Source organism: Miniopterus schreibersii (assembly GCF_964146895.1).
Source record: "Miniopterus schreibersii genome assembly, chromosome: 19".
In the NCBI taxonomy this organism is placed as follows: domain Eukaryota; kingdom Metazoa; phylum Chordata; class Mammalia; order Chiroptera; family Miniopteridae; genus Miniopterus; species Miniopterus schreibersii.
In genome coordinates, this window is record NC_138119.1 from 14,203,766 (window position 1) to 14,230,949 (window position 27,184).

Below are 27,184 nucleotides of genomic sequence, written 5' to 3' on the forward strand. Positions count from 1 at the left end.
AGCCCCCTAACACCCTCACCTCACTTCAGGTCAGGAGGAGCTGTCCTAGTCTCTACATGCCAGGAAGAAGTAAGAAGGTTCTAAGCTGTGGTTGCCTGCCATGGGGTCCCATATGAACCTGCCATTTGCAAAATATGTGGCCTGGGTATGTCTGTCAGCCTGTCTGGGCCTCATCTGTGAAAGGCCTCACAGATATCTTCAGGATCCAGCGAGACTGCGAGTGGAAGGTTCTCTGTGGGGACCTGGCATGGAGTGGATGCTCAATGGAAGTTCTTTTTATTCCTGTCTCCTTCCCAAAACTCTAGGTCAGTCTGCTTGTTTCCCTGTGTTCTTTCACGGCCTACCCCCATCTTTTTTGCCTGACTCTCCCAGCAGCCCCTTTATAGTTCCCATTTCATCTCCAGAACTGGCCATTTTTCTTCTGTAAGTCCTTCCTGAAAGCTAGCCCATTGCCAGTTACCCCTCCCCGGGCCTGGCCTTTTCCCACGCTGCCCTGCAGCTGGGGCCCTGAGGGAAGGGGGTGGGGTGGACTCTATGGTAACTCGGAAAAAGAATGCCCTCTCTCCTCATCTGCATACAGACAGACTCATTTGCATAGAGACAGGTCTCATCTGCATAGGCTCAGTAGGACTCTGAGAGCACATTCCCGAGTGTCCCCCCCGACCCTCCTACCCCAGTCCCGGCATCCCTGCCTAGGAGGGGTTTGTCCCCAGCCCTACTGCCCCTGTCAGTGTCCCAGCCTTCTTCTTTCCAAAAGGCAGTCCACCCTCTGTCGCCCCTCTCCCACCTGCTGTCCCTGGTGCCCTGCTTTCCTTTCCTGTGCTCAGTGGAGTTTTCCCACCTCCTCGTGCCTGCTCTAGCTCCTTCACCAGGAGCCTCCCTTCCAAGCCAGGAAGGAGGCCACCAATGGAGGCAGGGGGCTGGCCCCAGTCACTGCTGATAGATTGATGCTCTGGAGTCCAAACAAAAGCCGGGGGAGGGGGAAGGCAGTCCCGGGCAACTTCCCTCGTGCTGACCCCAGACCAGACCCTGTCTCCATTCGTCTCTAAGGACCGAGGTGGGTGGTGGTGAGGAGGACACCGAAGTGGGTCCTCGCCGGGCTGGGCAGCAGGAAGGCACTGAAAGGAGGGCTGGGAACCTCAGAGACACTCCCCTGGGCCTGGAGAGCCTAGGACTCAGCCCCTTAAGTATGTCACATTGACGCAAATAGAACTGCCTCTTCCTGGCTGCTTCCTAGGCCTCCTACAGCCCCCTTTGACACCGTCTTTGTGGGGTGCCCTGGGGCTCTTCGGCATGTAGAGTGGGGGAGTCTGGGAGTCTTCTCCTGACAGGCCTTCACCAGGCTGAGGACCCTGAACAGTGCCCTTCCTCTCTCTGGCCTCATTTCCTCTGTAAAATGAGGAGCTGGGCTGGACCAGGTGGCTCTTAATGTGAGCCTCCTTCCTGGAAACAGGGCCCAGGTGCCGAGCCAGCATTCTGTATGCAATTTCAGCAGATGCAAGGATCCCCTGAGGTTCATCTTGACCTTAGGCTAGGAGACCTGGTCTAGAGGAACTAAAAAGCTGTGATCAGTGTTTAAATGGGGGTGTAGACACGTTCTTAAATGCATGTGGAGTATCTCAGTGAAGAGACAGGTACCGGTGGTTGCCTCTTGGGACAGAAGGTGACAGGAATGGGAAGGAGACATACTTTCCCTTTTGTGCTGTTAGAAATTGTAGCATGTGTATTATCATAAGTTTTTTATTTAGAAAAATTCTAGGAGTCTGACTATAATTCCATAGAGGGATTGTGGTTAGATGAGAGGAAGGACTTTTTATTTATTTATTTTATTTTTAAAGATATTTTATTGATTTTTTTGAGAGAGAGAGAGAGAGGGAGGGAGAAAGAGAAACATTGATGTAAGAGTGAAACATTGATTGGCTGCCTCCTACACACCCCCTACCAGTGTTTGAGCCCTCAACCCAGGCTTGTGCCCAGATCTGAAATTGAACCGGCAACCTTTTGGTACACAGGTTGATGCCAAACCAACTGAGCCACACCAGCCATGGTGAGAGGAAAGACTTTTTAGAGGATGGTGGAGAGTTTAAAATGTGCTGGCAGTCTGGTCTCTGCTAACACTTTCCAGCAGGAGCTCTCTTGAGAGTGAGAGGAGGCCTATCTCTTGGAGAAGCATGTTGGATACAGATGTGTTATGGGGGAAATGGGGTCAAAAGCACGGTCCCAGCCTCTTCTTGATGTGGTTCCCTTGCCCCCTCAGCTTCCCTCCCAAGATCTTATTGGAAAGTCCTACCTGGTCTCTAACCTGAATTTCTCTTGCTGGACATATTCTTTCCCTTCTGTCACTACTGAGGGAGGAAGCAGGGGTGGGGTGGCCCTGTGGTGCAGGGGTGCTCTTTCTTTGTGGTCTGTTCAAACCCAGGAGGACATATCTGAGGAAGGGTCCCTTCATGGAGGAGACAGAGGCCCACTCACCCAGTGATCTCCCATACAGGCACTCTGGGGGAGCAACCCCCCCATTCTCTTGGTTCTTGGGATGATATTGAGGGGCCTCCTTGACTGGGGGCATCAGTCCATTGCTCTGAGTTGGGACTGACCAGATCATGGATGGCATTCCCAGGAGCCTTGGGGTGGCTGTTCCCCTCACCCCCCCCACCATGGGAGTTCTGCCTGAGTGAGGCTTCCCTCTTCTGTTGCAGTGGTGGCTTCTAGCATCGGTCTCTTAGAGGGAGCCCAGGATTGCCCTCCTCTCATTGAGTCCCTCCCCTCCAAACCCTGTACAAGCACACCCACTACCACTAGTACTGTTGTTCAGTAGTCAAGAGTCTTTATTAGACAGGAGATGGGACTTCCATCTCAGAGTAATCTCAGCTCAGATGACACAGGAGAAACCAGGATGGGATGGGACCGGAGCAAGGGTGAAGCCAAGTCTTATCCCAGGCAGTTCCAGGTGTGATAGGCTGCCCAGACGGGAGACTGGGGCCTCCCACTTCCATCCTGCTCAAAGGCTTCTTGGAGGAGGCAGTCAACTTGCTAGAATTTAGCCTCATTTCTCAATCAATGCAGGAAGGCTTCTTAGAGAAAACCCAGGCCAACTGGGTAGAGTAAGTTCTCCTTTTTGGTCTGAAAAGAAAAAATGTCCAGAGTGAAAAAGATTCTGTTTGGATAGAGACCTTAGCAGGAGGCAGAGGACAGACTTCCAGGGGGGAGCGTCCAGTGGCCCTGGAAAGGCTTCCTCTCCATCAGGAAAGGGAAGTGGTTGGGAGGGTCCCCCAACAAAGGAGCCACCATGACAGTGGCTGACTCTAGGCACCTCTTCTAGGTGCTCTGGGGCCATGGGGCACAGGGGATGCCCAGGGTGGAGACTCGGATGCTAAGCAGGGAGAGAATAGGTGGAAGCCCAGGGGACTTGCTTCAGGAAGGCAGGGACCAACCTGGGAGGACTTGGGTGACTCCCACAGCTCCTGTGTCCTCTCCCCAGTCCTGTCTTCAGCCTGCAAGGAATGAATGTTTTAGCATCCCTCAGACTTCACCCCTGGACCTAAGAAGCAGGGCTCCTTCCTCTCCTGAGAACTTGTTGAGAAGCCCCCCCACACACGCACACCTATCTGCTCCTCTCTCCTCTCAGTCCCTCCACTGTGTTTGGATTATGTTCTCCTGAAAGTCAACACAGAAAGGGGGGGAGAAAGCATATGCTTTGGATCCACAAAGCCCCATTTGAAGCACAGCCTTGGGACTCAGGGCAACATGTCTTTCTTGAGGCTTTGATTCTACCTTTGTAAAGTGGGGACAATATCACCCAGTTTCCAAGACTTTGGGAAGATCGACCCAGATAACAGCTAAGAAAGGACTTACACAAGCAAGTGGGTGCCTCAAGGTCAGCTTCTTCCCTCCTTGGGGTGCAGGGGAGCTGTGCCTAGGAAAAGATAAAATTAGGGGCTATACAGAAATCAGGAGTCAGATGCTCAGCTGTGGGGAAATAATCCCTTTCCTTCCCCATCTGGGGTTGGGAGCCAGCAGCTTTGGAAGCCCCCAAAGTCCACTTCTCCAAGGGCTTTAAAATCTGAGAAGAGAATTTCAGAAAGAGAAGGGAATCTGAGCCATGCCTCCACACTGCCCAACTCTGCTCAGATCCCTGTCGCTTTCTTCCTACCCACTCTCAGACTGCCCGAACTTCCTTCCCTCTTCCCTGTCGCACATTCTTCCCCCACCCAGTCACCCTCCCCCAACTCTACCTTTGCCAGGTCCCTAACCTTGACCTTGACCTTAATATGGAGGGGTGGGGATGGGAGGTCTGCCTCACCCATCATATTGGAAACTCCCCAAAGGTAAGGACTTGGTCTGCCTCAAACCGGGGCTCCTTTAGGCCTGTGCCCCTGACTCCTTCTGGCCCTCTTCTGGGCCTGGGCTGGCTCCCAGAGGCCCCAAGCTGAGCCAGCTGTTTTCTCAGTGCCCCAACAGTCTGCCTCTCCCTCCACAGCTCCCTTCCCCATTCCTTGCTCCAGATCCTCAGGCTGCCTGGGAGCCCTCCTAGCACCAGGCTGGCTGGGTTGGGGGGAACAGCAGAAGAGATTGGTGTCTGCAGGACCTGGGAAAGGGTGGTGGATGAAGGTCTATGAAGGGCCCTCCCCTGGGTGGAGGAGGAGTCCAGATGGAAGTTTCCACCTGTTCCACCCGCCCAGCCCCACAGAGCCAGCATCTCCTAGCAACAGTACAGTAGCTGGGGTCTGGGAAGAAGGTGGGGGCTGGGAAAGGGGGGCGGGGAACAACGATATCATAAATTATCCGCAGTCCCTCCCTGCCAGCCCACTCCTCCTCAGTTAAGGACGGCTTTTTCTCCCCACCTGCTAAGCATTCTGGATCCCTCAGCAAAGCTGGCCCTGCTCAGTGCCCCTTGCAGGTGCCCCTCTAGGTCAAGGTGACCATTCTCTATCTTCTGCTTGAGTCCAGAGGGTGACATTGACTCTCCTCTAAATAAAAGGTTTTAGACTTGGGGCCCCCAAGTTTTTAAGGGGTACTTGGACCTCTCACCTAGCTAGCCAAGTCTCAGTTTCCCTATCCCAATAGCTGAAGTCCAGGGAGCCCAAACAAGTGACTAAAGCTGGGTGGCAGTTTCTTCCTTACCTCTCAAATTAGTCATGGCAGGCCAAGGGTTAAAGAACTGGTGCTTCAGCAGTACAGATCTTGGTTAGACATTGGGAAGGACTTCCCAAGACAGGAATAGGCAAGATCATAGAATTTCCTGGTCGGAAAGAGGGAAAAGTCTGTCATAGGAACAGGAAATTGGGTGGGAACCTCTTACATTTTTATCTCATTATTGCTTTCTTAGCCATATTAAATAACACATAGGGAATATTTAGCACAGAACCTGACATATAGTGAGCTTCCATTTGGGCTATTTTAAAAAATCATATATTAATATAGATTGTTATTGGATAGATATCAGGAAGAAGGGATAAATCCCTGAAGACCTATCTCCCACCCTCCAGGAACCTATGGGAAAATCTAGGTATGAGGTAGTGCCCTGAGTACAACATGGCAGCCGATTGCTATGGCAACAGCAGGAGCCTGGTTGGTTGCAGGGCAGCTCGAGGAAGCCAGCTGGTGCCAGATGGATGAACCCAGCAGAAGGTAGCCCCAGCCGGGCGAAGCTCATGTCCCCTGTGCCCAGGGCTCTCCCTCCATATGCCAGCCTCCGCCTGCTCCTTCCCTCCAGAACTAAGGGCTCCACTGCTATCAGTGGGGGATGACGCCAAAACCGTTCCTCCTTCCAGCTCTGGCTTGTATAAGGCATGACCGCTTAGAGACAAAAGCCCCCTCCCGTGAGAAGTCTCCCTAGGCCTTGGGCTGAGGGATCTAACTTCCCTCTGCCCCCTCCCAGGATTGCTGCACAGTGTTTACACAGGGCCAGGGAGGAGTCCTTCCTGAGGACGAAAGAAGCTGTGGTCAAGGGGTCTGTCACCTCGTTACAAATGTGCCTCCCAAACCAGTCTCAGCAAGATGCTCGCCTGCTCGAGCACTCCAGCCAGTCCCTGGTGCCCAGTAAGGCTTCTCAGACAGCCCTTCACCATGAGCTGCACCCAGCGATCCCTGCCCTCCTTTCCAAACCCTGGGAGCCTTCCTTGATGGTCCTCACATACCTGCAGTGGTCCCTCTGTGTCCCTCAGCATTTAAAATTAACACTGGACATCTGCACACAGCCTTTCAAACTCATTCACTCTGGCCCATTTGACCCTCAGGAGAACGTGGGAGTAAGTAAGTGACATTAGGTGACTTGTCTAAGGTCACCCTCTAGTAAGGTAGGAAAGCCAGGATTTGTATCCTGATCAGCCTGTCCAATTTGAATCAAAAACCAAAACCTCCTTGTCCTGGACCCGACGAGGGATCAAACCCGCAACCTTTTGGTATACAGGACGATGCTCCAACCAACTGAGCCACCTGGCCAGGGCTGGGGGACTCCTTTTCAGTTCTGGTCAATCTTGCCTTTCCACCCTCTCATCACAGCCCCCCCTGTACAGGAGATGGAGGGGGACTGAAACAGTCCCTATGTTGGGAAGATGAGAGACTCAGAGTAGAGTCAGCCTCGGTAGCCCAGGGGGGCAGGTGCAGGCTGGGGAAGGGAGGTGAGGAGGCCTGGCAGGATTGGGAGTTTCAGCTGCAAGAAATGGGAAGGTGGTGGGGGCAGGGACTTGGTGCTGGGGACCTGTGGATTCTGCCTGGATCAGAAGGAGCCTGTCCTGGGAATGAGTCAACCACGCCTGTGAGACTATGGCCAGGTCTCAGCTTCTTTTTCCTTCCTGGACTTCGGTAAAGCTTAAGGCCATCCCTCCTGCCTTCCCTCCCCCAACCCCATTCCATTCCACCCCCAAGGGGCCCCCTGGGAGCTAAGCACCCTCACCTGACAGGGCCACTTCCATGGCCACTCACAGAGAGGTCTTTGTGCAGAGGCTGAGGCTGGGGGAGGGGCGGTAGCCAGCACCCCACTTACATTCCACCTCAGTGCCCAGCAACATAACATGGCTGATCATCTCCTCAGCTGTCTCTCCAGTCTCTCACCCCCTTTCTCTGGGAAGAATCCCCTCAGAGCCTTGGGCCAGCCCTGGATACCCCTTCCCCCTCCTGTCACTCCCTCTTCCAGAAGTTTCCAGGACTGAACCTACTTCTCTGTTCTTCACTGCCATCCCCAGCAGCCCACCTCCTGTCCTGACCTCAGGGCACTCATTGTGCTAGGGACCAACTTGGCTTCTGGGCACCTTTCCCCAGAGAGCTCCCACAAGCCCGAGTGTGAGTGTGTGTGAGTGTGTGTGTGAGTATGGGGCCATTCTAGTAGAGAAAGAGCTTCCAGGCTTTTTATATGTTCCTTCATTTGTTCTGAACTAGCTGAGAGCCAGTTAAGTGTCTGGTTGGGTGCTGGGCTCAGCCGGCAGCTGGATGGGCGTCTTCTCCCCTCCTGGGCGAGGTTATATGCTGATTCCCAGCCACACCCTGCCCAGCATCTCTGAGCACATCAGCTAATCGCCCAGTACCCCATGGAGTCAGCCCTCCCGGTGGAGCACAGAGGCTCCTAATAACCAAGCTTCTGCCTCCATTTCCTATCTCCTCCTACCCAGGCCCCCTTTGCTGGACACTGGTTCCCTAACATGCCAGGCTCTCCCTACCTCCTTGCTTTCAAGTACGCTCCCGACTCTCCACCACCCTCTGCTTACCCTCCATCCCCCATATCTTTTGTCCCTTATCTTTGTCCCCCTCTGGGAAGCCCCCTCAGGAGTGAGGGCTGAGGTGATAAATGGGAATAAGAGTGAGAAGAAAGGGGAGGAAAACCTCATGGCTGAGCCTGGGGGAAAAGCTTTTGGCTGGAGAACTGGTTGGCCCGGAGGCCGGGAATAATCAGGGACACGAGAGAAGAGCCAAAGGCCAAGGGAGAAGACTGACGGCCCTGCTGTCAGTAGGAGATGCGCCAGAGCTCACCAGGCCGAGCAGGGGCTGCGGGTCCAGCCGGGAAGGCTGGGAGCGGGGCTGGTCCCCCGGAGTCAGGACAGAGTTAGGAAGCCAGCCTGCTGGGCTGAGGAGGGGAGGCCGCGAGCCTCGCTTCAAGGACACAGCGGCCCCTCGCAGGCCCCAGAGAGACCGATGGCAGGTGACCCTGCCAGCCCGCGCCTTCCCCTCTCCTCCTGCTGAGGCTCTCAGCGCTGATTCCTCTGGGGTGTTCTCATCACCCACGGTCCTCCCCGGGCCTCTGGACCGAAACCCGGTGCGGAGGCCTCTCTCCCGGCCCTGCTCCCTCCTGCCTGACGCTCCCATCTCTCCTGGGGCTGCCATTCGTCGTGGTTGCTCCCTCCTTTCTTCTCTTCCCGCCCACCCCTCCCAGTTCCACTCGTGGGAAGACTCAGCGACCTTCCCGATCCGCCAGGACGTCCTTCTCATCTCACCTCCCTCTGCCCGGGCCTGGGCCTGGCCCTGGGCCCGGACCTGTCCGAGAGGCCTTCTCCCCGGCGGCCGCTAAGATGGCAGCCTCGCTCTGCTTCCGTTCCCACAGCCTCGCCTCCTACCCGAGCCTCCTACCCCACTGCCTCTTTCTTTCTGAAGCCTGAGCCCAGCAAGGTGGGGGGCCAGGCTGGGGAGCCAAGGCCGGAGGAAGCAAGACAAAAAAGGACAGAAAAGCCGGTCCCTTGGCATCTCCCTGGCATCTGAGTCCAGCTTAGGGAGGGAGGGCAGGAGGGAAGAAAGAAAGTAGTGTGAGTTTTTATTTCTGTCTTCTTCCTGCCGCCTCCCCCACTCCACACACACTTTGATGAAAACAAAATCTCTCCCCTTTTCTCTCCTCCCTCCTCCTCCCCCCTTTTCCTGGCTCCTACCACCAGCCTCCTGGAATGCAAATGAGTTGTATTATGCAAATCTATGCAAATCAGGCTTAACGAGCGGAAGGAGGGGGCAGAATGCCTAATGAGTAATGGCGGAAGGGTGCAGATGGAGGATGGCAGGAATGACCCCTCCTCTTTGTTCCCACAGCCTGGAGGCTTGCTGGGGGTAGCGGGGTATCCCTCTCTTCTGGCGGAGAGTAGGTCAAGGCCCCGTCGCTTCAGCTGAGAAGGCCTAGGATGGCCTTGGCTATAGGTAAGGGACAGGAGAGCCTGGGAGGAGAGGGTTAAGTACAAAGGATCCCTGCTCACTTGCACAGCATTGCCCAGAGACTCTAATACACCAGCTTCCCAACCTTCAGCTCCAGGTCCTGAAAAGAGGGTGATGCTTATGCACACCAGGGCTGTGCATCAGAAAGAGATTCCCGAGGGAAGATTCCCAACCAGACCCAGGTTCTTCCTGGGAGTGGGGGGTAAAAGCTGCCTCTCTTTGTGCTTTGGAAGGTGAGGGTTGGAGTGGTCGCCATAGCAACATAGCATGAAACACCCACCTCCCCATCATCCAGCCCCAGAGGACCTAGGAGTTGGGGGGGGATAATAGATTGACACCCCCTGGTGCCCCCACCACCTGGCACTGCCAGCCGGAGATGGCGCCATCAAATCCTAGAGAGAATGGCCCCTTTGTTTCTAGGCTCACGATGTTGGGGGAGCAGGCTGGAGCTCACAGAAGGGCCTTTCCCAGGCCCTGTTCCAGTTTGCATGACTCTTGCTGGCCTCTGGAGAATCCTTGTGGCCATCACTGGCCTCTGTGCCCTGGCAGATGGCTGCTCCTGTGCCTTTTCTCTCATGGGTTTGCCAGCTACTGCTAGGTATGCCTTCCCCTGTGCTTCTCCCTCCAAACCCCTCCAAACCCTTCAGACAGAGACGCAGTCAGTCACACCCCTTCCTGGCTTGTGTGGACATCTCATATACCCAGACATGCATCCTGTTCTTTTTTTGTAAGGGGGCAACCTGTGAACTCTCCCTACCAGCTTTAGGACAGCTCCATCCAACTCAGACAGGGAGACTCCTAAAGGTGGCATCAGACACAATAGGTGGGCCAGGCTGGAACTCAGGAGCCTGGATTGGCAGGAGTTGGCATTTTCACTAACCAGCAGTGTTGGTCACACCTCTTCCACTCTCTTGAGATCTGTAAAATGAGGGATATAGGGCTGATGACATCTAAAGCTCAGTTTAGCTCTACCTGATTAGTTCACTCTGTATCTTACATGAACATACGTTAAATCCTTCCTGAACTCTAACTCTCACCCGCCTTACTGTTAGAGCAGCCCCTGTCATTTGAACTCCCCAACGTGGACAAACCCCGCTTCCGGGAGAAGGAATGCCAACTGCCCTCAGCCTTTTCCTCTCCCTGAGACTCCAAAGCTGCCTGCAAACAACTCCCGCAGGTTAAAAAAAGCTAGAGTCTTTGATATCTGCGGGTACAGACAGAGGGACTCCCTCCTAACCCTCTCAACAAGGGTCAGCCGCAGTCATCTCACTCACCCGCCGGGGAGCTGTCCGTGGTGCTGGCGGCGGCTCGGATGCCCGTGTGGATGAAAAGAGGGAGGGAGGGTGGTGGGGAATCCACCTGCCCACCCCAGGTGAGAAGTTAAAAGGTGAAGAAGCAGCAGAAACACTTGGAAAGTGTAAGGAAAGGAGCAGATGTATTCCTGAAAAAAGTTTCTCCTCTCTGAAGACCTCCAACTTGCCAATGAGTTCCACAAAAGTCATGGGAACCCTGAGCCTCCCACCCCTTCATCCCGCATGACTCAAGTGTCCAGGATTATCTCGGTAGTTGACAGGGTACAACACTCTAAGCTCCACCCTAAATTCTAAGGCTCCTAAAAGGAATTTAGTAATAAAGATGAGAAAGATGAAGATACACAATCTGCCTATAGTATAAGAGATACCAGGAGCTTGAGAGGAAAGGTGGGGAAGATGGGAAAGGGCGTGTGTGTGTGTGTGTGTGTGTGTGTGTGTGTGTGTCCCAGGTAGAGAGATAAGCCTATATCAGTGGTTCTTAACCCTAGCTGCACATTAGAAACACCAAAGGAGCTTTAAACAATACTGAGGCCTCAGCCTCATTTCCAGATACTCTGAGTTTATTGGTCTGAGGCTGGGCCCAAACATCAGTATTTTTTAAAAAGCTCCCCAGGTAATTTTAGTGCATAACCAAGTTGAGCACCACTGCCTTGGAAGAAAGCAGAGTTAAAAAGTGCAGGGGCTAAGCCTGATCAGGTGGAGGAAGAGTCAAAGCTAGGGCCCCTGAAGAGGAAGGGAATGAATAGGGAAGGCAAGCATGCGACTCCTCTCCTAGAACTCCCGTTGGCCTGGGGCTGTCCTGGAGAACAACTCGGGTGCTGGTGTGTCCTTTCTGTGTTGTGAAAGCTCAAACCACTCCAAGGCAATGAGATGAACTGTCTCCCCACTCCAGTTCCTGTGCAGAGGCAGGGAATGGGTGCAATGACCCAGAGGGCACGCTGCTCCCCTTCACCCAGAAAGTCCCCAGGGAGGCAGTTGTGGAAGGTAAACAGCAACAATGGTCTCTTTCAGTGTCCAGATTCCAACCCTTCAGCCCAATTAGCAGACACAGCAAACAGCAATTCAGCCGCCTTCAGCTGCTGTCATAACAAATTCAGAGCAGCCTTAATGGGGGATTAGGGCAGGAGGAGGGGGCTATCACTCTGAGTCCTGGGAGAGCCTGGGTGGCAAGGAGGGGTTCCCCTTTCCCCTCACCTCTCTCCTACCTCAATATGTACCCACTCACCTTTACCGTCCATAACCCTGCTCTGCATTCTCCTCAAAGATCCAAGAATGTTTTTACAGTTAGTTCTGTCTCCTCTTTCCTGCCAGTGATTTTAAAGCATTAACCTAAAATCACGTATCTCCTAGGGAAGTTAGCATACCCTGCTCCTGGATGAGACAGTGCCATAATACCTCAAGATCTGAGGTCTCAAGGGCAAAGGAAAGAAGGTGGAAAGATCAATCTGTCCCCAGAACATCAGGTTGGGAAGGAGGTAAAGAAATAAGTATCAGTATTCCAACTCCCAAACCTTAGGAAAGTGCAGACTTCAAGGCCTTCCAGATGAAGAATGCAGAGGGTCTGGTGCTTCTCCGGTGGGTTACCAATCTTGGGAATCCAGATGGGAGTTGGGGAGGTAGGGGTTGGGAGGCAAGAGGAGAGAAAACACCCTTTCTTAAAGTCACTGACGCATGCCGATGGGAAGGCCTCTATTTGGTTTGTTAATTATGCCTACTACCTAACTGTTCCTTTAACTTAATAAACTGTTTTTAGTAACTCTAGAAGCTTAATGAAAAAACTTGGAATTGTCATTTACACAAGTCTTGTCTCTCTATCTACATAAGTCAGTTTACCAATCACAAGTACTCTTACAGACAGGTGGTAAGAGCCATTAAGGAGAAAAGCACAATGGCCATTCTGCCACGTGGACCCCAGACTCTTCCCTTAGCAGGCTTCTCAAGGACGGCTCGTCCTCTCCCCAGACTTCAGACACTGCCTGCACCACTCCCAGGAGCCCTTCCTCGACTCCAAAAGCTTCCTTGACCATAAAAGCAGAAGAAACTTCCTCGAGTGTAAATGCTTTGAGCTCCTCAGTCAAGAATATGCCAAAAAGCCGTTCTTTTTGCATTCTGAGATCAATCACATGCTTTCAGAGAGTGGTTCCAAACTGTAGCCTTCAACCCTCTGCAGTCTAAGAATTACTCTCTACCCATGGGCATCAGAACATAGTATGAGATCTCCCATACAGAATTCTTCATTTGCACCATGTATCAACCCAATATATGCACTCTCATCCCCACGATACAAACACCCACGCCGAGGCTCAGAGATCTGCGTAAATGATGGCCCCTGAAGACAGGCCTTGGATCAGTCACATTTACTTTCTATTCCTGTCCCTCCTCAGGCTGGCTGATTGTGATGATTGTGGAAGGACATTTCAACAAGACCCTTTCAATGCCTAGAATTCCAAAAAATGTGTCCCAGGATGAGGCTGTGAGTGATAACGAAAACCTGAGTAAGCTACTTGGAAAGAAATTGCCTTTGAACTCCTAGACCCAGAATTCAACAGGAAGGTATTGGGATGAAGGCCCAAGGACAGAAATAAAGAAACCAGCTTAGAATTTGGTGTCCAGTAGGAATAGATGGATATTACAAGATCTGAAGGATAGAGCCAAAAATTCTTGGACACAGACAGAAGCATTATGATACAAAGGAAAAAATTTCCTAACTGGTAGCTGATGAGGTCCTTCCCAGCCCCTCTCAACCCATCTTTCTTGCACCCCATTCCATCAGTTCTCATCTTGGATTCAATTGGAGAAGGTGCTATTTTGCATGAAGTTTGGGGGAGGAGAAAGACAGGACTCAGTTGTGTCACTGTGATGTCTGCATTTGGTAAATCTGCCCCCCTCCCCAATCCCAGAGCGCCTGTTCCTCTAGTGGACTTATGCCTGCACGTAGCCATGTATTCTTGTCTCACAGCGGAGCTTCCTGCTCACCGTAGATCACACACATCCAGACTCACAGGAGGCTACACACCACTCAGTGTCTCACCTTCATGTGCAGACACACACGGCTCACAAGCACAGTCACCCATCATTCTGACAACCCCACCCACACACCTGCAGGCACACATGAGGCAGACACAAACCCTCACCCCCACATCCTTCTGGCCTCTATTCCGGCTTTCCACTGCAATACTTATTTCGTAGAATGTAAACCCTCAACCACCAGTTCCCTCAGGCTATCTATTCTCTTTTGAAGATTCTGTGGTCAAATGTGCTAATGGGACACAGTGATCATAACATAAACCCATTGTGCTTAATAATACAGGTTCTAAGTCTCGTGTGGATGAGCCTCAGCAGATCCCAAGTCCACATTTCCAACCCGAGACGCGAGAAGTTTTTAAAAAAACTTATCTTTCTTGGCATCTCATCAGATGCCAACTCCCTTCAGCCCATGGTCACCACCAGGCTTGGATCTGCGTGGCCCTTCCCTCTTCCCTGATGCAGCTCATCCCTGTCTCAGTCTCCCTACCTCACCCTCTCCAGATCCTCTCACAGGTAAGTGGACAGCAATGGGAAAAGCATTGGATTTAAGACCAATGAGTGACATAGCAACTCATTTGAGCCTGTGGTTCCTCATCTGTAAAATGGAATTAAAAAAGGCTACCTGACAGTGTTGGAGCAGCAAAGACAGGCATGTAGGCAGAGCACTGTTACCTGAAAGTATGGTGGGTGTTAAGGATCATTAGTCCCTGCCCCAAACCTGCTCCCTTCCTCCCTAATCCTGTATCCAGCGGCTTCCCTCAAAAAACAATATCCCCCAAATTTCAAACAGCTAAAGAAGCAAGAAGCCATTAATCTCTCCTTCCTCCAGACATCTGAAGGAAGGAAACATGTACTCTGGGCTCTCTGAAGCACAATTGTTTTAGTTTGGATTCCCCAAGATTTCCCCCATAGAATATATAATTGAATCATAATTCTACCTTTAAAATCAGTTCCTGGGAGATTTTAAATTTACACTGGAAACAGGAGTCAGTACAAAGTCATTTTGTCCAGTTCTCCTGCCCTCTTTTTACTCCTTACTGCCCTGCCTTGTGTTCTGGAACGCCAGGAGGTGTGGGGTGGGACAGAGAGGTAATACATACAGAGGGGGCTGCTTTTCTAGCTTTGGCCACATTTACTTTTATTTTACCAAGTGACTCTAGACCATGCTCCTCTCAACTGCACCTAAACGCTCTTTTGCTTAAAATATTTAGGTCAGGCCAGATAAATGGATTCTTTTAGGAATGACCCTGATTAATCTCTAATTCTTTGCTTTCTTTGGGCAGCATAAATACTAAGCTACAAATTCCTTTGTGTTTGAGCTCTTTCAGGCCATTTGCTCTTGGAGATGATTTGAGAGAGAGAGGGAGAGGGAGAGAGAGAGGGAGAGGGAGAGAGAGGGTGGAGTGGGAGGGGAGGGTCTTCTGAAAAACCCCAACCCAACCCCTTTGGTCAGTGAAGACAAGGCTGGCATGAGGAGCTTTTCAGGGCATCAGACTCGGGTCCTGGGCTGTAAGGAGGAAGGCATACAGAAAGAAGGGAACTGAGAATTACTCTGCACTCATTGCCCCAGAGCCCAGGCTCTTCCCCAGCCACTCCGCCCCCCTTTGAGCAACCCCCCACCTAGTACCTCCAGCCCCGTTTCCACTTTGCCACTCCCTGGATAGAGCTCCAAGGCTTCAGAGAGCCATAAAAGCCAAGAGCAGCGTTCTCAGCTCCCACCCCTGCGATAGCTGTGAGAGCCTGCAGGAGACTGCCAGAAGCCAGGCGGAGGCCCGGGCGGGGAGCCCCAGGTGCCGTCCTGAACATCCCCGCACCAGGCTTCAGCAGATCCGCTCTGGGAGCAGCTTCCCGAGCAGTGACCCAGTCCACAGCCTGCCAGGAAAGGCCCCGGCCCGAGAGGGAGCCACACGCCCCTTTCTCGCTCCCTAACTCAGCGCTGAAGTCGCCGCACCTGGCTAAAGTGAACTGGGACGGCGCCTCCCACCTGCGCAGAGGGTGGGACGTCCCCCGGCCGGGTGTGGTCGTGAGGCTTGCGGGCCGCCCGGTCCTCTCGTCGCCTCCTGCGGTCCGTGGGTCCCCGCGGCTCTAGACCCTCGCTCAGGCCTCCCCGGCTTCCTCCCCCGCCCGTGCGACCGCTGCCCCGGGGTCCCCTCTGCGCCGTGTATGGGGTTATTTTTACTTTCGGTTATCTAGCTTTATGAAGACTCCACACCACTCATACAGCTAGATAACCAAAGATAACAACCAACCCCGCCTCCTGGCCGCCGCCGCCGCCGCCTCTTCCACGCAGCCTCTCGGCCGCCGCCGCCTCCGGGTCGCCCGCCGCGGGGAGGGTACACGGATGGAGGTGGGGGGCGGAGAGAGAAACGGAGTCCGACACCGAAAGACTCAGAGGCACAGGGATACGGACACGACAGAGACCGAAAAAGGCGTGGAAAGGTCACGACGGCCGGTGGCACCGAAGTCCAGGAATCGCCCCCGGACTCGGACCCCAAAGCTTCCGACGCCGCGTTTCCCGCTCCCCAATCCAGCCCGGTGGGAGTTCCGCTGGTCCCGGGGAGGAGGGAGCCGCGGGCTTTCGTGCCACCCGGGAAGACCACAGGCACCGAGGCGAGGCCTCCCAACCTCACCGGCCTCCACTGCCCTCCCCTGGAAGACGCAGGGCGCACCCACAGCCCGAGCCTTAGCCTTCGGTGGAGCCCGAGCCGCTGCGCGGGGTCGTAGCGGGGGGCGCGCGGCCCGCCCCACCAAGTCTCCCAACTCGCGAAGGCAGCGGAGGCGGAGCGGAGCTCGTGCAGGCGACGCGGCTCGATCCAGCAGCGGACCAAAGGGGGAGCAGGCAGCGAAACCCGGGGATAAAACCCCCGAGGTGCCCCAGTAGGGAACAGGGAAATCGCGGCAACCCAGAGAGAGGGAAGCCAGCGGGGTGGGGTGGGAGGCGACCCAGAGATTCCGAAGCGAGGCTCTCCAGGAGAGATGGAGAGGGCAGCGACCCTCCCCGAGAAGAGAGCGCACACGGCGCCAGCGAGATGGAGTGCGGGAAGGAAAGTGGACGGCGGGCGGGGCACGTGAGCCGCGTCCCAGGCCCCGCAGGACTCCCCAGAAAAGCGGCGTTGTACCAGAGCTCCAAATATCACCCAGGGCGGTGAAAATGGCCGGGGGTCCTAGGTGAGAGGTACCCGGGGATTGGCGGGGGTTTCGATCAGAAACAAGAACCGTTAAGAAGGTCCCGGGAGCCCCGAGGAAGATGTGGGGCTCGGCCAGCCCCTTGAGGCGACGCACAGGCACTCTGGATTCCGAGGTGCTAGCCCCTCTGGGGCCCCGAGCCGGCCAGGCCACTTACATCGAGCCCAAGGTGCCCATCCATGCTCTCAGGCGCTGTCCTTTCGGGTCCTTCCGGCCCACGAAGCGCCACGGCCCTGGGTCCTGGGTGTCTGGGCTCAGCAGGCGCCGGGGCGGAGGCGCCCACCCGAATCTCAGCCTCGGAACCAAGGCGAGCGGGGCAGAGCGGGTCTCACCTCCCCAGCTGCAGCCTCAGCCTCCGCGGCGGCTCTGGCCCCGGCGCGCTCCGGCTCCGGACTTTTCATTCATCCTTTCACGCTCGCTCCCTAGGCCATCCTCTGATTGGCTCCGCTAAGTCTGACGTCACCACCTTATGCCCCTCTGGCCCCGCCCTGCCCCTTCCCCAGTAGGAGCTGGAGCGCGCAATTGGGGCGCCCCACCCCAGGAGAATGGAGTGGGGGCGGGGCGGGGAGGAACTACCACGTCTCTGTGCCGATTCCCAACCTCTTGCTGCTGCCTGACGTCCCGACACCGGCCTGCCATCTCCAATCTATTGCCATGTGTAGCTTTGATACCCAGCGTCACTCTTTTTGCAGATCCTACATTTTCCATTTTGGCCCTAGGTACACTGCGCCAGGACCGGGGCTCAAAGATGGAAAAGACAACCAAATGACTGGAGACCCTATCCCTACCTGCCTCCTCTCATTAGGATATTCTTTATGCCTCTTGGGTTCTGGTTCCTCCCAGACTGTGATCCTAATCTTTCAGGATGGGCGGAAACCCATCTTGTTGGTTTCCAACCCAAAATAGTGAGGGACTCTGGAAGTCTGGGACTCCTATTGCGAGATGTGGAGTCTGATCGAGGCTGGGCCTCCTCTTTTGTTGTGCAGAAATGGGAATATCTCTTGAACCTGTTCACAGCGCCAAAGTTCCAGGTGGGAGAGGCTGGAGGACTCCAGCCACCGTTAGCCTGGGCAGCACCTACAGATTTTGACTCAGTCGTGGAGATTCTCCCTAGTGCCTTCCTTTCCTTCCCCTACCCCGTATGTCTGCATCCATGGAGCCTGGGCCCCCATCCTTGTTCCATCTCCAGGTGTCTGGAGAACTGGGGTAATGGAGAAGGACCACTCTCCAGCAGGGTTTCAGGGTTCTGTCTTTCCCGACCTGGCTCCCCATCTGGCTGGGAGAATCGGAGCCCAGTAATGCTGCTTCCCAACCCAGAGTGGCACACGCCAGCCCGCTGGAGGTATTCGGATTCCCCCCCTCCCCCCAGCTCTCTGAGAGCCAGTCGTGGCCTAGCTGAGCCTCTGCCTGTCTGGGAGCAGTTAGAATCCCTGGAACGGAGCTAACCTACAACTCCTCGACCCTGCTCAGCCCCTTTTCTTTAAAAAAATCCTACGATTTAGAAACCTGGAGACTGTCAGCTTTAATATGGGCTGTTCCTATCACCAGGGATATTTGAACACTACGCCAACAGGGGTGCACTCCACCGCACCCCTGGTTTGGCCATTGGGCCTGGCTAGATTGTTTTATGTGCCCCAGGGTCCCATCTCTGCTCAGTCTAGGACAAAGCTGAGCCTGATGCTATTTGCCTTGGTTAGATGCAAGCCAACTGCCAGTGGGTTTCATTTGATGCTTCCCTCAAGACTGGAGAATGTCTGAATAATTGTAGAGCGTCTCAGGGCCCTTACTCAAAGGAAAGACATTTTAGAAGCTTTCACAGTGTCAATTCTTCACCCTCCCAGAACTGGGAGCACACCAGCCAATGGCGGAGAGGGAAGGATAGAGACAAAGTGTCTACTCCCTGCTTTGTTTCCTTCTGTCCCTCCCAGGTGCCCCTACAGCTCAGAGTGGAACACTAAGAGCACTGGGGGCCCTGTGGCTCCAGTACAGTTGTAGAAAAGCAGAAACCTTCCCAAACACTCTCACAGGTAGATATACCCCACTTGGATGCTGCTAAATGCATTCCCTAAGTACATCCCCCATTCCAGGCCCCAGAGGAACTGTGAGCCCCCTCTGCCATTCCTCTTTATGCCTACAAACTTCCTCAAATATTTCTCAGTACACCACCCCACAACCTTTTATAGAATACCCAATAATCTCTAGACATTCCAGCAATTCTAAATAGGGTCTACACTTCTCCAGACACAGCACCAACTTCCCCTACAAAGATTTCTCCTTTTGCCCTCCCACAAGATCCCTTGAAAGCTCTTTAAGTGAACCTTTCTTCCCTTTCTTCCTTCCTTCCCTCACCCAGTGCCTGGAAGGCTGGGGCCAGCTTTTGGGAAAGAGCTGGCTGTCCTGCTACCTAACATTGTCCCCTTTCTTCACTGTCACCAATTTCCAACCTATTCTTCTGCCCTTTGTGGGGCCCAATTTTATTTGCACAGCCCCATACCCTGGCCTTGGCCATCGAGACTGTGTAGCAAGAGGCAGCTGGGATCAGCATGAACCTCCTTTCTCTTTCAGCCACTGCTACATTTTTGTTGGGAAGGTGGGGGACAGAAAGGTTTCATTGCCCACCCCCACCCTATTGGCCAAATTTGGATTAAACTGGAGTTCCTCAAAACCACGGTCAGGAGAGAAATGGGTACATATCTAAATTTCCCCAAAGTAGCTCAATAAAGAGCTAGATCCCCTTGCCTCTTACTGTGGCTTTGGGTTCTACAGAGTGTAGAACCTCAACCTAAACAGAGTATCCAAATTTAAGGAGGCCCCACAAAAGAAAATGGAGATTAGTCTAAATTGTCCGGGTACTATCTGCATGGAATGCCCCTCTCTGTCCAGATTCCTGATGAAGTAATTGATTTTGTCTGGGTGGACTTGCCAACCAGTCTCTCAGCACTCCTGCTCCGGGATGAAGGTAAGCAGGACACCTGTCTTTATTCCAATGGAGACGGAGTGATAAGACATGAAAGAAGCAGAAAATTGCCCACCATGTTCAGGGGATTCGTTTGTATATTAAACCATGTTGCTCCAGTTTCAAAAGCGAAACTAGGTAGCAAATGAGACAGCCCCTCGAGGGCAGAGGCAATTTCATATATATTCAATTTATGGTATCTAACACATGCCTAAGACTGTGGATGCTTGGTAATTAAGTAGCCAAATGGGTGCATTAGGTCCCCCTTGTGCTTGGCAAACCAGCTTCAGTCTCCCTAGAACGGCCTCGGTTGAAGCAGAGCCCTCTGCTTCTAGCACGCAGCACAGACCATTGCAGTGCTCCATAGAGAGAGGGTCTGCAGAGCCCGCCCCGAGTCCTTCCAGGGAAATTCTGGGGGACTGCAAGGAGAGCACACCAAATCCCTGGTGCTGATCTGAGTCTGCAAATTCAGCCTGGGAGACTGCATTCTTTGCCAGTGCCCAGCCCCACCCCACTCCCTCTGGTCCTTATGCCCACCCATTGTCTGTGTGCCTGAAGAGGCCCATGGATAGGAGAACATAGCCTAAATTATGATCTCAGGTGCGGCTTTTGGACAGATATTTATAATTTGGATCCCAAAATACACTTTGGCGTTAAGCCACTCTCTTGAAATAATCAGGTAATTAAATAAAATGCATATTTTTTCTTTATTTTAATTATCAGGTTAATTTGCCTTGAAGATACAGATGAAAGCTGCATTTGGAGGAAGGTGGTTTTGGGCATTTATTCTGTTTTATAAGTGCAGCATTATTATAGACATTATCATAATTATTCTTTTGCTATAAGGATATTTGCATTGTCTTCCGAATAGTGATAAATAAAAATAAGAAATGGCATTAAAAAATGATGAAACTGTGAAAAAAAAACTTAAATCTCCACATGGGCAGATGAGGTTAGAGGTGCATAAGGACATTATCTGGAAGATTTTGTCCCTGGGGACACCACTCACCCCTCCCCACAAGTGTTTTTCCCTGTTGAGAGGCCAGCCTGAGAATTCCTCAGGCCTGCCTAAGCAATGCCTCCCCCACCTGCTCCTAATTCTGTTCTTGAGCCCTCAGTCTACTCACTTGCCTAAGAGCCTATGGAGTTGGGAGGTGAGGACAAGGTGACAGAGATGGTAAAGGCTTGGCTATCAGCAAATGGTCTCCTCAAGGGGCAAAAACATGAGTGTGTGAGGGTGCTGTGCTTGCAGACATGCACCAGGGCACACCCGCAAACTGTCAACTACGACAGATGTGATGACATCTCGCAGATACTTCCAGCTGTACCACTCCCTGTGCTTACACCCTCCACACACACCCACTCACAACCCACAACCACAAGCCACATTCCTCTCCTTTCTCACCTCTGTCAGCCATGAACAGGTATCTCTGCCCCCATTTGCAACCAATCACCTCTTCCAGGGTCCACTGACCTTCGTCTTTGCCCTCAGGAGCCTATGAGAGAAGGCAGAAGAGTTGCCTGAATCCCCAACACCTCCTTCTCTCTCTCTCAGAACTGGTCACAGGGTGGCCATTCACTCCTAAGCTACCTTGTTCCATTATCAGTGACTATAAGGGTCTTACTATAATCAGAGTAGACCAAAATCAGGGGCTGAAAGCTAGAAGAGCCAGGGAGTGGGGTAGAGAGGCGAAGAGAACAGGAGAAAACACAGGTGACAGGCCAGCATTCTTTTTCTCCCACACCCACACCACATCAAAAACAAACAAATAAGAAAATAAATACCCCCAAAGCCAAAGGTGGCCACCTACGATGACACCAGAAACAAACGAGGCTTCTTCTTGGATGCCCAGCTCCTGTCAAGGAGGAGAACACCAAGGTTAAAGTGCTTTGAGTGGCACCAATCTTCTCTCCCTAACATCCCCTGGTTTCCCTGTCTTTCTCTCACCAACTCCTTTTTTCCTAGCCTTACGTTTTTCAGGACCTAGACAGTCTAGGTTCATCTCTTCAACTGCAAGAGCTTGAGGCTGCACAAGGAGACAGCCAAGTGAGAAAAGCCTAGACATATGGGGAGGGCAAGGCCCATGGGCCAGAGACTCCAGCTCCAGCTCCAGCTCCATCTTGCCCAGAGGACTCCAACCCAGCCCCATCCTCACAACCTCCCTCCACCTCCACCCAAAACCTTAGGGCTCAGGCGTTTGAATTGAGCCTATGGAGGTGCTGTGGCTCTTCTGACTTAAACCTACAGGAATAACCTTCTGTCCAGCGGACACTATCTCCTCACAGGTTTCTGCTGTCCATGGCCCACCAGAAATCATGCTCAGGACAGAAGAAAGGGTCTGGGGTCAGGGATATATTTTTGTCTGTCTAGATCTAATTGCATTGTAAATTGTACAGTGCTATGCAGTTAAGATATTGTCAGTTGTGTTATATCTGTAGCTTTCTTCCCGATCTCTGCCATTACCTGTTTACCTGTCATCTACCCACTACAGATCCATAGAGACACATCCTGCATCCATCAATTCTCTCCCTCTCTCCCTCTCCTTCTCTTTCACATACACAAAAGGTGTGAACATAAAGCAGTTTTTTGTTTTTATAATGTTGGGTATGGAGCCCAGTCTCAATATTTTATAGCCTAACTTTCCCAGTATTTTGCTTTCAGGCTAAATGATGATTTGAGGGAATGACAAGAATACCACAGGTGACCCAGATCCTAAAATACTAAAAGGAGTGTGTGTGTGTGTGTGTGTTGGGGTAAGTTGGTGAATTCTTTTACCTCAAACTCAATTCCACAACTAATTCTTCTTTTTTTAAAAGTTAAGAAGAAAACCTAACTACATGCAGAGGAAATCAGACAGAAGGAGGGCTGGGGAGCAGCGATAAGCCTTAAATGCAAGCTTTGAATGCCCCCTCCCCACTTCTAACACCACAAATACCCACTTGACCCCCAGCCTCACCTCTGCTAGCCCATCCATTTCATAAATTATCTTCATACCAAAGAGGGGAGCAACCTCACCCCTCAATTTTCAGGCTTGCTAGAAAATAGGTACAAGCACACTGGGGAGCCTCTGATCCCTTCTTCCACCCAAATCAAAGAGTCCTAGGGTTCCTGGAGCAATAGGATCTCTGTCTTGCCCCCCCTCCCCCCGCACACAATGCCCAGGGGAAAGTGGTGACCGAGGACCACAGCCCAGGAGGCATGGAACATGTGTGTGCATGTTTGGTGTCTGACAGCCTCAGCCTTGCCGGGAAACCTGGCCTCTGGGGTACCAAAGTAGTCTGCTGGCCTCCAGCCTCCACTGCCCCACAATGACCCCAGCCAGTCTTCCAGAAAGCACCGTGTGGGTGGGGATGAGGGGTGAGAATCGTGCCTTCTTTTTATATCCTCTGGCTCTTCTTAAAAAAACAAGAAATTAAAAAAACACACACACACAAAACCCCACTATCAGATGGGTCTGATGAGGGATAGAGTAGGGCTCTCCCCCTTCTAGAACCTAAGCGTCTGCTCCCAGCATCTCACTTGCCATTAAGCCCCTTTCCCTCAGCTCCTTTCCCACCTGCCCGCTCATGGGAAAAGCAGGGAAGAAAGGAATGAAATTAATCTAATTCCTAGAACACGGTCTTGGATTTTTTTCTAATTCTTGTCTCCCTTTTTTGGACATGTGCCTCCTTTCCTCCCACACCCCCAGTCCCTCAGACTTGGACAGACAGGAGTAAGGGCCGGAGCGAGGAGAGGTCAGGGGTCCAAACAGAAGCATTCTCTCTTCCCTCCCATCCCCACCACATCTGCCTTCCTGTCTCTCCTCCGGTGTAGGCATTAAGACGTTGGCCGCGTTTTGTAGAGGGAAGGGCGGGGCAGACTAATAGGATCAGTTGCACCATGACCCTAAAGCCCCCCTGAATCCTATTGACAAACTTAGTGAGCTGTCTCCCAGTTGGCCTGGGCGAGGGGAGGAAGGGGGACCAAGAGGAGCTCTGGGCCGGCGGGGCAGGGCCCCTGCCTCAGCTGCCTTGGTAGATGCCCTGCGAGCAGGAGGTGAAACCTCACTCTGCCAACTGCTCCGCGCACCTGCTTCCTCCCCTCTGCTCACTCCCTAAGCCTCTATGGGCCTTTCCCTTCTGAGATCGTTGCACCTCCCTCCCTTAGTCAGTGGGCAAAGTAGGGAGGTTAGGGGGCGCTGAGTGATTTTAGGGGATCCCTTCCCACGCCCAGCCCAGGTGTCTGGGGGGGGTTAAGACTCTCGGGAATGGCCACTTACCAGGCTTCTGGGAGGAGAGACCGCTCGGTGGCCCCTGCTGCTGGACTGCGCCTCTCCCTGGCTCCCGGCCTCTCGTGGAGCAGAGGATGCCGCGCTGATGACGTAGCATCGTCTCTCCATTCAGGAATTTCGCTGGCCTCTCTTTCTCTCGCTGCTCTCCCCGGAAAGGCAGCAAAGAGGGGGTGCTGCCCCTGTCTGGAGACACCACCACCCAAATAACCACGCGCTCTGTGAGCTCCGTCCTGCTTCCTTCTCGTGCCTGTGTGGGAAAGGGTCTCTGTCATCTCCACCGGGTCCCACCTCCTCCCTCTGCCTTTCCTAGCCTGAGGCAGGATGAGGGGCTAAGGGATGCTATTGTTCCTCCAGGCCACCCTCATCCCCAGAGGAAGCGGGAGGAAGGGTGCAACAGAAAGAGCCCTGTCCCCAGTCTCCTTCCAGGTCTCGTCCGCCTTGGGACTTGAGAGCAGGATCATACGCCGTGCGCTTCTCACAGGGGAGCGGAGCTGAGAATGATAAAGAGCCATGGAGGGCAAAACTTGCCGTTTGGACGGTCAGGGTGTTCCGGTCCCTCCTTCCCAAGCCTTCCCCCACTCCCTGTCCCTGTCAGCTCAACTAATCACAAATCCAGATCTTAGTTTTGAAGGAGTAAGTGACAATGGAAGATGAAGGCTGAGAGCTGGGGCGCGGGCAGCCAGCTAGGGGGCCTTGAAGGCCACCGCTCAAGATTCCAGACAAGAGAAGAGGAGGGGTGGGGCCACAGATTCAAAGTAGGAGATAAATCATCTTGTTCTTAGAGGAGGGAGCGCAATTTGGGGGTTGGTTTCCAGGGCCAGTCTGATATTTGGTGGAAGCTGGGGCCCAGAATGATACAATGGTCGGGTCTCTTTTCTCTCTCTCTCACCCCCACCCTCAGCCCTCCCCTTTTTCTCCCTCCCACTCTTCCTGGCCGGCCTGAGAACTCAGTCTGAGCTCGAGGTGACAGACAGCAGGCCTGCATGCTAATGAAGTTTGTCTCAAGTTCATTGTCAAAGCCCCTCCCGTCCCCAAGGCCCCCTCCCCTCCTCTCCCATACACAAATCTCTTTCCAACTTTTGTCCCACAGACCTGGAGGCCACTTGAGTCTCCGCCGGCTCCCCTCTCCCCCCTCCCCCACTGCTTTCAGTCTTCCCTCTCCACACCACCTCCCTCAACTGGGGCGGGGGCTCTCTGCTCCCTGGTGCCTTCCCAGCCACCTTCTGGCCTGGCCATCCCCGAGCTCTGAAAGAGGGATTCTGAGGGCTAAGGTCAGAGTCTGTAGACCTGATCCTTCTTTCCCCACCCCAAAGTTGGAGGACTTTGGGGAGGTCATAGAAGGCAACAGATCCCCCCACTCAAGGCTCCCTGCCCCCCAATCCACAGCCCTGTCCTGGCCCAGTCCCCCAATTCCAGCCTCAGCTTCCCCCTCCCCTCATTCCTTCCATTACGATTATTTTGCTCTCCCCTTGATTACATCTGCTTCACTAGCTCAGAAATAAAGATCCTTTGAGACTAATTTTGCACCCCCCAGCTCCCCACCCCTTCCCTCCTCCTTCCCTCTAGACCAGGGCTCCCTTTAGCTCCTTTCTCACCGGCTGGAAGACATTGAGTTCCTTGTCTAGGGAGCTGTGGGGTTGACGGGAGGGGGTGCCAGTGGAATGGAGGGGGGGTCTCTCCAACTCTGGGACGTGTCCAGCAATCCAAACCTGTCCTTTTGTTCCTATAAATCTCTTCATACCGTCGCCACCCTCTGGAGTCTGCCTTTCTCCCAGTAACCAGGGGACAGGAGAGAAGGGGAGGAGGACCCTGAGCTCCCCCCACTCCTCAATTCTAGGGAAAGGAGGGAGGGGGGAGGAAAGGGAGAAAAAAATCAAATCCCCCCCTCATTAGCCAGAAAGGAAGCAAAAGGGGGTAATTATAATTAAAAGCAGACAGCTGTGGATTGCGTCTTTTATGTTCCTCCAAGCTTCCTACCCACTTCTGCACCATCATCCGAAAATCTGCACAACTTCACCAGCCTCTTCCCCTGGTCTCCTGAGCCGGGGAATGTGCCGGAGACGGAAGCACGGGGGTGATTTGGGGAAAGGGAGTCCGCTGCCTCGCCCTGCAGACAGCACGTTCTTAGACATCTCAGCAGGCCTGGGAGATGGAGGTGTCCTCTTCTTATCTCCCAACCTGCACCCCCGAAGCATGGACCTGTAGGGTGTGTGTGGCATTTGATAATTTTGGGAAGTGTTTGATTTTCCTAAAAATACTAATAACTTATTCATAATAATATTAATGCTAAGAATTAAACATAATCTAGCATATTTTCTCATTCAGGCATCTCCTTCCTCCCTTGGGGTTGCCTCAAAACACAGGAGGGAAAGAAAAAGTCACAGGAGGGCTCTCCGACAGCCAGAAGAGCTGGGATCTGTAAGGGAGTGTATCTGAACAGGGACAGGTGCCTGGATTTAGAGCACACAGAAGAGCACACGTCTACTTACGCACACTTTACAATTTGGGGGTGGTGTTGCTAAGCCTGGCTCTGCTCTTCTATGTATTTATAGAACTTGATCATAGGCCAGAACAGCAGGGTAATTATAGCATTATTAGCATATATGCAAATCAGGTAACCTATATCCGCTGAATGGAAGCAGATTATTATTTATTTCTCTCCCCCCTCCTTCCCTGGTATCAGCTCTGGCTCCTCAGAGCTGCACACCAGCAATTATCTGACATTGTAAGAGGGGGCTGTAGCCCTGGGAGAGGGGGCTGAAGGGAGGACGACAGGAAAAAACCTCCCAGCGGGTTATATCTCATTTTACTCAATGTTATTCTGGGAAGAGTGGGGAGGGGCTCAGTAAGAACCTTTTGAATTAACAAAGGGGGGAGAGGGGGGGTAATGGAGAGACAGAGACCTGAGAACAGAGACAGATGAAGCCAGAAAAGCTGTGAAGCAATCACAGAGATGGGGAGAGACAGACCCCACAGTTCACGGGAATGGAGAAGCCAGAGACAGAGTCGCAGACTCACCCAGAGAGAGGCACAAAGAATCCAGATCTGGACAAAACAAGGATCTGTTTACCTGGAGGTGGAGTGGTGAGTTCTCCAGGCTCACTCGGTTTGGGGCAGCCTGGGGGCCCAGACCTTTCGGTTCCCTGCCGACACCGGAGCCCATCCCACATTAGCACTCCTTTGCCTTTTTGCTACCACCTAGTAAGTGGTCAAAGAACCAAGCACAGGCTTTTGGCTCATTTCCATCCCAACCACCACGTGGTGAGCACAGATTGCAAGGACAAGGTCTGACTCTGCCCTCCTTT

The 27,184-nt window shown here is 53.1% G+C and overlaps 1 protein-coding gene across 8 annotated transcripts; it reads right to left on the bottom strand.

Moving 5' to 3' along the window:
* Nucleotides 1-1,834: 1,834 nt before the first annotated feature.
* Nucleotides 1,835-27,168, bottom strand: LOC308549139 (uncharacterized protein). Of its 8 annotated transcripts, XM_081121470.1 has the most exons (9): nt 26,950-27,168; nt 23,868-24,126; nt 21,394-21,464; nt 21,014-21,104; nt 9,884-10,044; nt 5,122-5,239; nt 3,853-3,913; nt 3,432-3,491; nt 2,801-3,120 (listed from the first exon to the last, which is right to left on the bottom strand). In XM_081121470.1, exons 1-5 carry the CDS (start codon nt 27,040-27,042, stop codon nt 10,019-10,021), a joined length of 540 nt encoding a protein of 179 aa, XP_080977596.1. In that variant the 5' UTR covers nt 27,043-27,168; the 3' UTR covers nt 2,801-3,120; nt 3,432-3,491; nt 3,853-3,913; nt 5,122-5,239; nt 9,884-10,018. The 8 variants fall into 8 exon arrangements, 3 of the variants coding, with proteins under 3 accessions (XP_080977596.1, XP_080977594.1, XP_080977595.1); XM_081121468.1 differs by lacking the exon at nt 9,884-10,044; XM_081121469.1 differs by lacking the exon at nt 9,884-10,044 and having other exon boundaries at nt 23,868-24,062; nt 26,950-27,086.
* Between the last annotated feature and the right edge of the window lie 16 nt (nt 27,169-27,184).

Bases quoted from the DNA above. Each gene is read 5' to 3' on its own strand.
- LOC308549139 (XM_081121468.1), bottom strand. From the start codon at position 27,042: ATGGGCTCCGGTGTCGGCAGGGAACCGAAAGGTCTGGGCCCCCAGGCT. The intron at 24,127-26,949 runs GTAAACAGATCC...TTTCCCACACAG, and splicing joins ACTCACCACTCCACCTCCAG to GCACGAGAAGGAAGCAGGAC. The intron at 21,465-23,867 runs GTAAGTGGCCAT...CCTCCTTGACAG, and splicing joins TCTCTCCTCCCAGAAGCCTG to GAGCTGGGCATCCAAGAAGA.